Genomic DNA, 13116 nt, shown 5'->3' with positions numbered 1-13116 from the left:
AAAAAGGCACTAGAAGAGTTCAACAGCAGACTAGCTGAAGCAGAACAAAGGACCAGAGAACTCAAAGACAGGACAATAGAATTCACTCAACCAGAGCAGCATAAAGAAAAAAGAATGAAAAAGACTGAAGATTACTTAAGGCACTTATGCTACAACATCAACAGGATGGTAAGGTACAATAAAGACATATTATATATTTTCTCCTATATTTGTAAACTGTATAAAACACTACAAGTTACCTTGCAGGTAAATAATACAGGAAACCATCCAAGAATATTGATCAGACAATAATGAATAGGATGGTTTGAACTTGGGAGAGACAAAAGGCAATTAAGTACTTAATACATCATGTAAATTCACAGATACAAGATGTTAAATGCCAAGAAGCAGAAAAGCAATAAAATGGGATAAGTGAAGAGATGTTTGAAAGATCAAATTGACATGAATTGATAACTATTTGTAAAATATGGGGCAAAAAAGCATGAACTACATGAAAGTGATACAACTTCTCAGGAATTTTGACTTCCATGAGCAGTTGCCTTATAAATAGCCGTAGAATTACTGGTATAATGATAAGACGGTATTTTGGGGCTGCTTTTATATAAATTGTTTCTATCAAGTATAATAATTTGGGTCTCCATATTGAGAGTATAATTAATATCTAGCTCTGCTCTATTTGCTTTGATTAGCACATTTGAAGAATTTTGATGATTTCTGTTATATAAAATTAAATAAAGTTGAAATACCATGGAAGATATCCAGAGCATAGCAACACAGTCATAAAATAATTGAAGATATATTATATGTAGAAAGGAATTTTCAGGAAGTCTTTAGACCCACCCACAATTACCTGGGGCTCAAATACCATTTTCAGTGAAATCATGGCTTCAGGTGTCAATAGACTTGATCACTTGTTATGTTTTGGACCCTAAACATTTACTCAAACTAAGTAAAACTTCAATTACTTCATTTTCAAAAAGGGAATAATTTAGGGCTTGCCAGGAAGGAATACATTAAATATGAAATAAAATGACCTGTTTAAAGTTCTTGGCAAAGTGCTTGCTATTTTAGAAAATCTCAGTAACATATGTTGCCACTATCATCTTCATCAAAATCATTATCACGGTTCTTATCGTTATTTGGACTATTATTAAAAAAATAAAATAGAGCTCCTATAAGTCTCAGGAGTCTTTGATTTTATTCTTAGTATTTGTTTCTCCATGTATAGTAATTGTAACATAGGTTCAAAGGAAGTGGGCTGGAGAGGGATTTTGGAGGTGTGTTATATGGAAAAACGTCACTGAATTTCCAAAAAAATTCACATAAAAACAAATAAATTACATATTTCAGCAAACCAAAGTTCTGTTTCTGATATGACCTCATGACCTTAATTCTATCATGAATGTATTCTACTGTCCAGAATTTTCTTGAGGGCAAATTTGACATCGTTATTCCACAGACTGTAGATCACAGGGTTCAACTAGGTATAAAACACAGAGGACACTTTCCCTTGATCCATGGAACTCACAGATGATGGCTGCAGGTACATGAAAGCAGCAGATCCAAAGAAAAGGGGAACAGCTGAGTTGTTGGAACTATATGTGCTGAAGGCTTTGCACATGCCATCAGTGGAGCGAATGTGGAGAATGCTAGAGAGGATGGAGATGTAAGAGGCAAGGATAGTTAAAGCAAGAATCAGGATGCTAAATGCACGCAAGCTCAGAACCAATAATTCATTGATAGTTGCTGGAAGAGGATAGTTCCAAGACTGGAAAGAGATTGCAGAAATTATGGTTAACCACTTTCGTTTTGCAGAAAAGGAGTATGAACATGAAGGCTTTATGGACTGTAAATCAATGATGCCCAAAATATAAACCCCCAATGTGAGACAGAAGCAGATCTAATAAGACATGATGACGTTGTAAAGCAAGGGGTTACAGATGGCAACATACTGGTCGTATGCTGTTGCAGACAACATGTGACACTCTGCCATATCCAAAATAAGGAAGAAATAGAGCTGAATGATATTCACCAGCATTTTGGGGGTAATGACATAGGACTAGCAGAAATTGATGAAGGGCAAGCTGCTGAGGAAATAGTACATGGGGGGTGTGCAGGTAATAACTGAGCCCAATGAGTGTGGTCATGCCCAGGTTTCCCACCACCATGACTGCGTAAATTCCTAGGAAGAGGAGGTAGAGTGGTAGTTGGAATTCAGCATGTTCTGTTAGCCCAGTGAGGGTGAACTCAGTTACTATGGAATGCTTTCTAGGGTCCATTATCCTCTCATAGAGTTCTAAGTATAAAAAAGAGAAAATGAATGTATTTGAGTGTGTATATGCACATGTGAATGTGTGTGTGAAAGGGAGAGAGAGTAACTCTTTGGAGATCATTATTTTATCCCTCATCAGAGGGGACTCATAATGCAGGTATATCTTGAGTGTCTTCCACTACTCTAGGGCAATCACGCCAGGTGACCCGAGAAGGAATCATAAATTCAAGAAACTTATCATTAAGATATTTCTATTTTTTTAAACACAAATTTATGGATTCTTGAGTCAGTTAATAGGAAAGCTATTACTGTTATTTCTGAAGACTCTGTTTTTTTCATATATTCTATATGTATATGTTCATATCCTGCCTGTCAAATGAGACAATGATTAAATTTTCATCTGACTCACAAGAAGAGAGCGGCAAACACTTTCTACAATTAATAAACAAAGGATTCATAAATTTGTGAAAAAATTATTTTGGTCTGTGCTATTTTCCTTACTAGAGTTCCTTCTCAAAATACTTGAAGGACTGGGCAACTATCAGTGTTGTTTCACCTGAAATTCTACTCTTCTGTATGTCCTGTGTTCCATTACCCAGCCCTACTACAACACAAGGCAAGAATATAACATACTTATATCTCAACAGCTTTTCCAAGAGTAAAGTATTGTCTTCTTTTGTTTCTTATTTAAATAATCTCAGGGGAGTAACACAATGACTTAAATTTAGGTCATGTATTCCATCACTGTGGCCAGACAAGAAGTAGACTATGAATGGTTTATATTGATTGGACTGCATGGTTACAGTGGTGGAGGTCAGAAAACTACTCTTTTTCTCATAATATGAGAAAGGTTGTGGAACAAAAACACTAGGTGTCTTCTTATCATGTATTTTGTATGTACTGTCTATAACATTTAAAGATGATGAAGATATGGATTAGTAAACACATGCAAATACAATTAGTCAACAATGTGATCTGTTTTCCTAAAAAGACTAATCTATATTTCACTTATATTTGCAAAGAAAATGAGTAGATTCTAGAAAATGGAAATTTGTATCCTTAATTAACACTCAAGCAATAGTTGGATTAGTGTTTTCAATTTGGAGTATGGTACTTTATGTGATATAGAATAACTAGATAATTCAGAAAAATTATCTAGAAATCTTATTGTGAAGAATGGCTGAAATAACTCAGGATATTTAATTAGCAAAGCAAAAAATCATGTGGCACATGACAGTTGTTACCAAATGTCAAGCATATTGCTATGTTTAAGAAGTCTTGGACTCGTATATGTCTTCTTGAGAGTGAAGTAAAACAAACTGCTGGAAAGTATAGGGAGAAATATCTGGTTTTTCATCAAAGAACATCCTAGCAGTCAGACATATCATGATCCTACAGTCATAAATGTTAGAATACAGCCCGAATAGCGACTTAGCAGACATTGTTCAAGGATCTAAGCCCTAGATGGGTGGCTGCATTAAATCATCTTTAATAACACTCCAATTCCAATATTTCATGATTTCATAATTCTAATAGCTCCTGATTTTAAGTTGGTCATGGATTTTAACCTTAACTCCATACTTGCTCCAATCCTCTGAAAAGTGGAAATGTTAATTCTATGTAACATAAAAATTAAATTAAATGATGCCTGCAAGATGCTGACTAGTTCCTGGCTTTTGGTAAGAACTTAATGAATGTCAGTGTTGCTTTAACTGTAATCTATTGAGTTTCTTTCTGTTATATATTTTATTTTCCCAACATTTTCATTCCCAGAATGGCAATCAGAGTTTTAATTTGTTTTCCTCAGTATATCTTATTCTTGTTCCTCTCCATTAATACCCACAATAATACAGAGATTTAGAACTTTTTACTTAATATTAATATCTTATCAATATTTTCCATGGTATCCAAATAAAGTCCAAACCAATTTCTTCATCACTGAACATTTAAATCTGGCGAAAAAGAAAAGTATGCTTCTTTATGTCCCAAAGGGGACATAGGATTCATATGATTTAGCTATTACACAAAAGAGTATTTGGTAGACTCAGTTTTGACTCATCATATTCCCTTAGCTTTTCTCTTCTTCCATTCTGTCTTCTATAAAATCTATTTAATAGTTAAGATCCTTTAATTAAAGACTTTAATAGTGAGAGCCTCAGTTAACAAGATCGTTTTCTATGTGTCCTTGAATATGTTTCTTGTATTCACATTAAGCAATTAATACTGTATTAATTATTTTGAGTTGCTTCTTATTTTTTCTTCTATACTAGACTGTGAATCCAACACAGTGTTTGGCATAGTGCCTTGTATATAGTGAGCCTCAATAAATATGTGTTTAATAAAGTCATTGAAGGAAAGTTAGAGATAAGTTAACAAGGACTCAATACAAGTGAACAAAGCTCTCAGTCTGCCTGAGTTGAAATGAATGAACAAAAGATGTTTGCCATATTTTTATATTACACAGGACAGGGAGATAATAAAGGAACCTGTACTCATCAGGGAGTGTGAAATTAGAATGAGGACAGTTGAAGATGGATAAAGAGCTATGTGCATCTTTATGTGTACTGGGAGGACCTAGAGTAGCAGAACTAGGATTTTAACAGTCAAGGACTGAGATTCAGACATACCTCTCCCTATTCCCAGAGAGTTCAGCATTGTGTTTTTTCTTCTACATTCCTCTGAAGGAAAATACAAACCTGAAAATGCTTAGGGATAGTTCTGAGTACTAACCTTGCAGGCCTCCTTCATGCTAACAGGGTCAAAGACTAAAAGTCTCCTTTGGCAATTATTTTGAGTCACTGATCTTGATCTCATGTGAAGCCAATGATCAAAGCCAGCTAGTCCTCTGCAAAGGTTGGTTGATATGATATGATGATTTTATTAGTAAACAAGGCCAGGGGCACAAAGTATGGAGAATATCAAAGAATACTGACGAGATGGATTTATTTCCTGATTTAAGATAGATGTCTTACTGAAAAAAGTGCCATATTTCATGCATATAAAATATAATAACCCACATGGAGGCCTTTGAACATTTTTTTACAAATGTTTAGAGGTAATATGGAAGGCAGCTGTGCTCACCACTGTACCGCTAACACTAGAGGTAGCATGGGTTATTATGGGTAGATAGACTCTGGGCCTTCCCAGAAATGATGCGGTTCTCCATGTGACTGACACTATGAATGCTTTGATATTTTTCTTCCAAGTAATCAAGTAGTAGCAAAAATCTCATTACTTGTGGACATACATTGCTGTCTCTGGACTGTTTCCTTATCAAAACTTCTCGAGGAATTATAAATTTTTGCTAACATAAAATATCTTCTTTCAAAGGAAACTTCTTTTTTCAAGGATTTTATTTAGGACTATCCTGACATCTTTATTCCTCAGGCTGTAGATCAAAGGGTTCAGCATGGCCACCATCACGGTGTAAAACACTGAAGACACTTTCCCTTGGTCCATAGAACTGACTGATGATGGCTGTAAGTACATGAATGCCGCAGAGCCAAAGAAGATAGCAACGGCTGAGATGTGGGAGCTGCATGTGCCAAAGGCTTTGGATCTTCCCTCAGTTGAGTGGATGCGGAGGATGCTGGCAATGATGAAGACATAAGAGACAAGGATGGCCACAGTTGGGGTAAGGATATTAAAGGCACTGAAACACAAAACTACCACCTCATTGATGTAAGTACTGGAGCAGGAGAGCTCCAGTAGTGGAAAAATGTCACAGAAGTAATGGTTAATTATATCAGCCTTGCAGAAAAGTACTCTTAGCATGAAGCCCGTGTGAGCTGTGGCACCCGTCAAGCCAATGATATACACCCCAACTGCCATCCTGAAGCAGATCTGATTAGACATGGTGACATTGTAAAGCAATGGGTTACAGATGGCTACATAGCAATTGTGTGCCATTACAGCCAACATATGACATTCTGATATAACAAAAACAAGAAAGAAATAGAGTTGAGTCATGCATGCAGGGTAAGAGATAACATTCCTCTCTGTTACAAAGTTCACCAGCATTTTGGGTGTGACGATGGAGGACTGGCAAAAATCTATTAAAGACAAGCTGCTGAGGAAATAGTACATGGGGGTGTGCAGGTGAGAACTTAGTCTTATCAGTGTGATCATGCCCAGGTTCCCCACCACCGTGACCACATATATTCCTAGGAAGAGGAAGAAAAGGGGCAACTGGAGTTCCGGCTGTTCTGTTAGTCCAGCGAGGATGAACTCAGTCACTGTGGAATGATTTCCTGCTACCATCTTCCTCTGGGAATTTTACATAGGAAGAGAAGAAGAAAAATTATGGTAGGTATTTATTTTCTCACCACACAATGTAGTGTGAAGCAGAATTCAAGTCTTCAACCAGGTAGCTCCAGTTCTCTGTCTGTCCCTGATCTATGTCAGTGGCCAAAGACCCTGAGATCTCACTAATATTGGACATGCAAATAAATATCAGGTAGAACTATTCCTTTCTTATTCTACACTATTAGAGTGGATCTTAGTAGTGCCCAGTCTGTGACCATCCAAAGAACTTTTCTGTTGACTTTGAGTGTTATAAGAACTTTCCATGACTTGTGTATGTTCCTCTCAACTGTTCTGCGGAGGAAATACTATCATGCTTATTTTACATATTAGTTAACTGAGGCTTAGAGTGGTTGGATATTTGTCCATAGTTAAGCATGTAATAAGGAAACAATCAAGGATATGAGATGAGACCCGTCTATTTCATCTTCCATCTCTTATTTTAGCTCCTCATGTCTGCCCTCCTATCTTTGTCTCTTGTCATGTAAGAATAGACAATAGTGTATCAACAACCAATCCAGAATGGGTTCCCTTGTAGTGAGTATGTTCACTAGTGGTACCTCTTCAAAAATGCAGAAATAGTGGTTCTGGAAATTAACCGGATGGCTAACAATAAGTCTGTCATTCAACTTGAACTCCACATCCAGGAAGGAAATGAGTTTCCTAATGAAGATTCATAAGTGTGAAAGATTAAAGTGCAAATTCATTCATTTCAAAAACACTTATGGAGTACTCACCATGTGCCAAGTACTTTGTATGACCTGATGTGGTCTGTGACACTCAGGACTTATGTTCTGATGTTTAAAATAGTTGTAATAAAGTACAATAGATGAACTTTCAAAAAAAATTAGTGATTAAGTGCATTTAACTTCAAAATTATATGCATAAGATAGTACAAGTACGATGTAGCATAGAAATATTCAAAGAAATATTAATGATTGTTTTTATCATTTCAGATCATATAGTAGAACTTGAGTTTTTGCCTTGTATATTTAATTTCTAGTATATAAAAACCATTTAGTGTTTTTTCACAAATAAATTTTAAATGACAAAACATACTTTCCATAAATTAATAAATTATTAACATTTTAGATGTTTTTTTCAGAAAAGATATTAAAAATCTTACAGTAGTTTAGAAGTACAAAGTTCTGAACTCAAGGATAAAATAAGCATAAAAACTAGGATAAATATCTGTCTTAAAAATATGACTGGAGCACATTTTGTATTTTAAACAGTGTACTCAAAATATCCAGAAGTTATATTTAATTATTAGTCCAAATTAATACCTTCCAAATTTCAAAATGATTTTTAGCTATGTTTAGTATAAACATAGCTCATGTGTCTCCAGTGCAGATGATATCCTCAGCCATATTTTCAAAATGCTCAAATTAAACAGGTCAAATGTCATCCCATATATTTGCAGAATTTCACACTTATGCTCATTCACCACATGGGCCATCATTCTTGAAACTGTTTTGGGAAACGGATGTTGTCTTACATCCTCTCCTGTGTTAGTTCACACTGCAGCCTGCCTCTCTGCTCTCATGCTATAATAAGATATCGCCTCATACACATTAGGGTGACTATTATCAAAAAGACAATAACAAGTGTTGGCAAGGATCTGGAAAAATTGGAATGCTCACACAGTGCTGGTGGGAGTTCAAAATGATACAACCACTTAGAAAATCAGTTCAGCAATTCCTCAATGTTAAACATAAAGTTACTTTTGATCCAGGAATTCTACTCCAATGTACATACAAGAATTGAAAAAAAGTCCATATAAAAACTTGTACATGAATCTTTAGAGCAGCAATATTATTCATAACAGTCAAAAGAGTAAAAGCCATCCAAATGTCCATCAAGTGGTGAATGGATAAACAAAGGGTGGTATATCCATATAACAGAATATTATTCTCCAATAAAAATTAATGGACTATTGAGACACGCTGCAGCATAGATGAACCTGAAAACATTATGCTGAGTAAAGAAACAGACACAAAAGACCATCTATTTTATAATTCCATATATATGAAGTGTCCAGAAAAGGTAAATTCATGGAGAGATAAAGTAGCTTACACTCTTCCAGGGGCAAGGGCAGGGTAGAAAGGGAAGAGACTGTTAATAGGTATAGGGCTTTTTTGGGGGGGAGGGGGGAGGAGTGATGAAACTCTTCTAAAATTAGGATGTGGTAATGATTGTGCAACTCTATGAATATACTAAAAAACACTGATTTGTATACATTTCACAGGTGAGTTTTATGGTATGTGAGCTGCATCTCAAGAAAGCTGTTATAAAAAAGTAAAACAACAAAACCAAAATAATAGTGATAATGTACTGACCATACAAAAAATTCCACCACGATTTGCTAATTCGTCATTGTTCTCTAAGCCTTCCTCATCTAGGCTCTGCCTGGTGTATGCATCTTTATTTGTGCCAAATATGCCAATTAAGTTTTTCTTCAAACAATAAGATCTTTTCCTGCCCACAAATTTGTACTGTATCCACTCAAAAATTAAAACTATCTTTTATAATTTTATTTTTCTAACACATATACAAGAAAAATATAAGCCTTAGTCATGAATTGTTAATAAGTTCCAAACAGAAGGCAGACATATACTCTATTTAAAGCTTTTCTCCTTTGTCTTCAGCAGAGAAAAAAATCAACGCATACAAAAAAAGTAAAGCAAGCAAAGTAAAAGAGACCTGAAATTGCAGTGTCAGAAAATATCCAGCAGACTTAAGCGCAGTGTCTAGTAATTAGCAATTTGCTATCTGATGTCTGCTTCTCTCTTACCCTGGATAATCAGTAAGTTTTTGCCATCTCCTGCAGAAACCAACCACCCCTGCATCTCAGTCAATTCTACACTTTACTATGAGAAATTTAAGAACGTCTAATGTACAAAATTGTCAACTCATTATGAAACCAAACTTGTTGCCAATTTTATAAATCCACAATGGTAGTTTCCCAGTTATGTTTTACAAAATCCTAGTTATTTCTTTTAATTCATCCCCTAATTTTGCCTCACTTGATATTTAACGGGCTGAGTTGCTGTATCCTTCCATATTTCTGACTCTTTACAGTGGCTAACAGACTGTTTTTCCTCTACTTCTGGCGTCTCACAAGACTGACCCACCAAATAATTGTGCCCATAACAAAAGCTCCCTTATCTCTTGCCCAGTCTTTGCAATTTTGATGGCAGGTGTTGGGCTCTTAATCATCACTTGTGACCAGCTCTCCCTGAAATCTGATTCTAACATATGCTCCTAGTTTTTATTACTTCCTGTTCTACCTGGGTGATACAACCTGTCTGTTTGAACACCAGTGAAGTTACATGTGGAGAACTCCAACATGCATCAATGGTTTTATCTTTGTTTGTTCTATCTAAGAGAAGAATGAATCCTGAGAAAAATATCAAAATAGTTTTAAGAAATAAAAAAAGTTTTGCCCTCTTATAAAAGAAATGTTATGATTTATAGGTGGTATAAGATCATTAAAGTATCTCTAGAGTTTTTCCTTTTTTAGTTTTACTAGATGAATAGAGTAAAAGAATGATAAGGCCTAGGTTATCCTGATTTTAATAAAGTATTGGCTGCTTTTCTTGTGATAATCTGTGAACATGATAAAGTTATGTGTGGTAAGTTAAAGCACACAACAATATAGTTATATGAATTCAAGGAACATATAAAGATTAATCATAAAGTGAAAAATGAGTTATTATCTCATAAAACAGTATACTTGGGGGCAAGCCCCATGGCCAAATGGTTAAGTTTGCATGCTTCGCTTTGGTGGCCTAGGGTTTTGCCAGGTCTGATCTTGGATGCAGACCTAGCACCACTCATGAAGCCATGCTGAGGCAACTTCCCACATAGTAGAACTAGAAGGACCTACAAACAGAATACACATCTATATACTTGGGGCTTTGGGGAGAAGAAGGGAAAGTAAACAAGTTTGGCAACAGATGAAAGCTCAGGGCCAATCTTTAAAAAAAAAAAAAGATTGGCAAAAATGTTAGCTCAGTGGCAATCTTTAAAAAGAAAAGAAAAGAAACAGTATACTTAGTCTTATCTTGAGAAACATTCTATCAATAAACTGGATGATGCCATAGAAGAAACTATTATGAAATTCATACATAATCTTAACTTAGAAAAGAGTAATGAACATTTGTCTCATGACGAGGATTCAAGAAGATTTTAGTAGGCTCTGAATCTGCACTGATATTAAATAGGAGAATGTAACAGTTGTAAGCATAAAGTTTGTTGTGAGCACTCAGCATAGAGAGATGAATAAGACAAGGCCCTGCTTTTCAGTGTGTTACAATCTAGAAAGAGTGGGGAGGTAGACTAGACAATGTGATAAACATATGTTGTCCAGGTCCTCCAGGAACATGGTGACTAGGATGCTAAACTAGAATAGGGGTCAATGAAGGCTTCCAAAAGAGAACTGAATCTGGAATGATAAGTAGTAATCAGCCAGGTTTACAAAATGTTCAAGACTAAGAAGCATGGGCTTAAGAGCGCTTCACCTTCAAAGGATCTGGAACAAGAGAAAATCACGTAAAAATGCCAATCAATTCATCAAAAAGAACTTAAAATCCGTAATTAGGGGAGCGATAATTGTACAAGAAAAACTGTTTCTGGTGAATTGTGCTTAGTTCTAGGGGCTGCGTTTTAGGATGGCGATTTTCAAATTATAATTATCCAAGAAAACAAGATTTAAATCAAAATAATATACTTTGAGTAGTTATGTGACTAATAACACAAACTGGAATTAGATTTATTGTATGTTACCTCAAAGGATAGAGCTATGGCCAATGAGATACCTGTTTCAGCATCAAAAATCTCTCTAACCATTAAATGTGTCTGAAAATAGTGTGCGTTGACTTGTGAAAAAGATAATTTTCTGAGTTCAAATGTGTTACAGCAAAATATGAGTGATCATTTTCAGATAGATTTAGGAAATCAATGTAATATTGTGAGGAAGCTAGACTTCTTTAATATTCTGAGATTTAAAAATTCTAAAATAGATGGAATTTAGATACTCACCCTTCACTTGGAAACCTTAGCCTGGGTTGTATATACACTTTATACCAAGTACTCTCTAAGGGAAATAGCTCTTGATGATGACGGTAGAGGCTGTTCAAAATAGAAAATCCTGGACTCTCTCTTACTTAGGGGATCAAATGCAGATCTCAATTCCTGAGTCGTTCACATAGATATTATGAATCAAAATCCATGATTTCCTATTGCAGCCTCCTCATAATGCTACCAGAGGCACTTGCCAAAGTGACATTTTTTATCTAGGATTTCAATATACAAGAGGTATCATGAAAACAATATAGATGGAAGCTCCCTCAAGATTTCCTTTCACCAGGGATGAGCTATGGGGGCTTACAAGCAATTACAATTTGCTTTTCTGTTCTTTGTTGATACTCTCGTCATTCCCTTGTGTGCAATATTCTCTCTCAGTGTTGACAGAGGAGACACTCATTAGGTCAACGACTTGAAATTCAAGCCTGGCAGACATTGTTCTAGAAAGTCTTTGTGACAACAACTTCTTATCTGAGTATAGTTTCTGGAATATTTGAAGCCACGATTGCAATTGTTTCTGTTTATTTATGGTTTGAGGAAATAGTTGCTTATATTTAATTATTATTAGTAGTTGTTCTTTATAGTTTTCAAAATGCTTTGTTTTTACGTGTATAAATCATCGTATATAATGATAATAGCCAGGATTTATTGAACACATACCATGTGCCACATGTAATTTTAATCATGTTATATTTACTAACTTATTTAATTCTCACAACATGTTAACGTGGAAGATAATATTAGGTTGAATAGGGTAGCAATTTTGCATGATTCAGCTTAATATTAACATATTTAATTTAAAAAACAAGGGACACTTGTCTTTGAGGTTCCTCGAGAAACATCTGAGACACTAAAGGTTAAGTAACTTGCCCAAGCTTACCAAGATATTAAGTTGCAGATTAGCTTGTTAATAAAATGATTACATTTGAAATGTTAAATATGTTTTAAAGCATTCAGTCATTTACTCATTCAATAGACATGCAATATATTATATTATGTTTTCATAAAAACTCAGAAATGTAAACTCTATGTTTTTAAATAATGTCTACAGTTGAACTTAATGCATACACCGTTAATAGTCATCAAGACTTACTTTGTGTCAAATAGTTATTTAAGCACTCTCCTGCTTTATACTTATATGGTCATATATACTAGAAGTGTCTTCATTGTACAGATGAGATAATTGAAGCACAGAAAGGTTCATGAAGACATTATAAATGATTAAAACAACAGCAAGTATAAAAAAAGTTTGTGTCTGGCAAACTGAGGTTTGTGGTCACTCTACTTAGAAAAAGCTAAATTTCTGCTATGGCCCAAGATGGGGTAAAATCATTCATTCATTCACTTTCTCATTCAAAATTCCTTCTCTTCCTGTTATGAATAAAGCTTTGTGCTGGGTACTTGGGTTATAATGGTGAGCAAATTAAATAGAGAAGGATTACTGTCTTCTCCTC

The 13116-nt window shown here is 35.1% G+C and overlaps 1 protein-coding gene and 1 pseudogene across 1 annotated transcript; both read right to left on the bottom strand.

Moving 5' to 3' along the window:
- Positions 1–1396: 1396 nt before the first annotated feature.
- Positions 1397–2279, bottom strand: LOC103562109 (putative olfactory receptor 8G3; annotated as a pseudogene).
- A 3317-nt stretch (positions 2280–5596) lies between these two features.
- Positions 5597–6538, bottom strand: LOC103562101 (olfactory receptor 8G1-like). Its single transcript, XM_008537040.2, has one exon. The coding sequence runs from the start codon at positions 6530–6532 to the stop codon at positions 5597–5599; it is 936 nt and encodes a 311-aa protein (XP_008535262.1). The 5' UTR covers positions 6533–6538.
- Positions 6539–13116: the final 6578 nt, after the last annotated feature.

Source organism: Equus przewalskii, chromosome 6, assembly GCF_037783145.1.
Source record: "Equus przewalskii isolate Varuska chromosome 6, EquPr2, whole genome shotgun sequence".
Lineage (NCBI taxonomy): Eukaryota > Metazoa > Chordata > Mammalia > Perissodactyla > Equidae > Equus > Equus przewalskii.
This window is presented reverse-complemented; position numbering and strand designations above follow the sequence as displayed.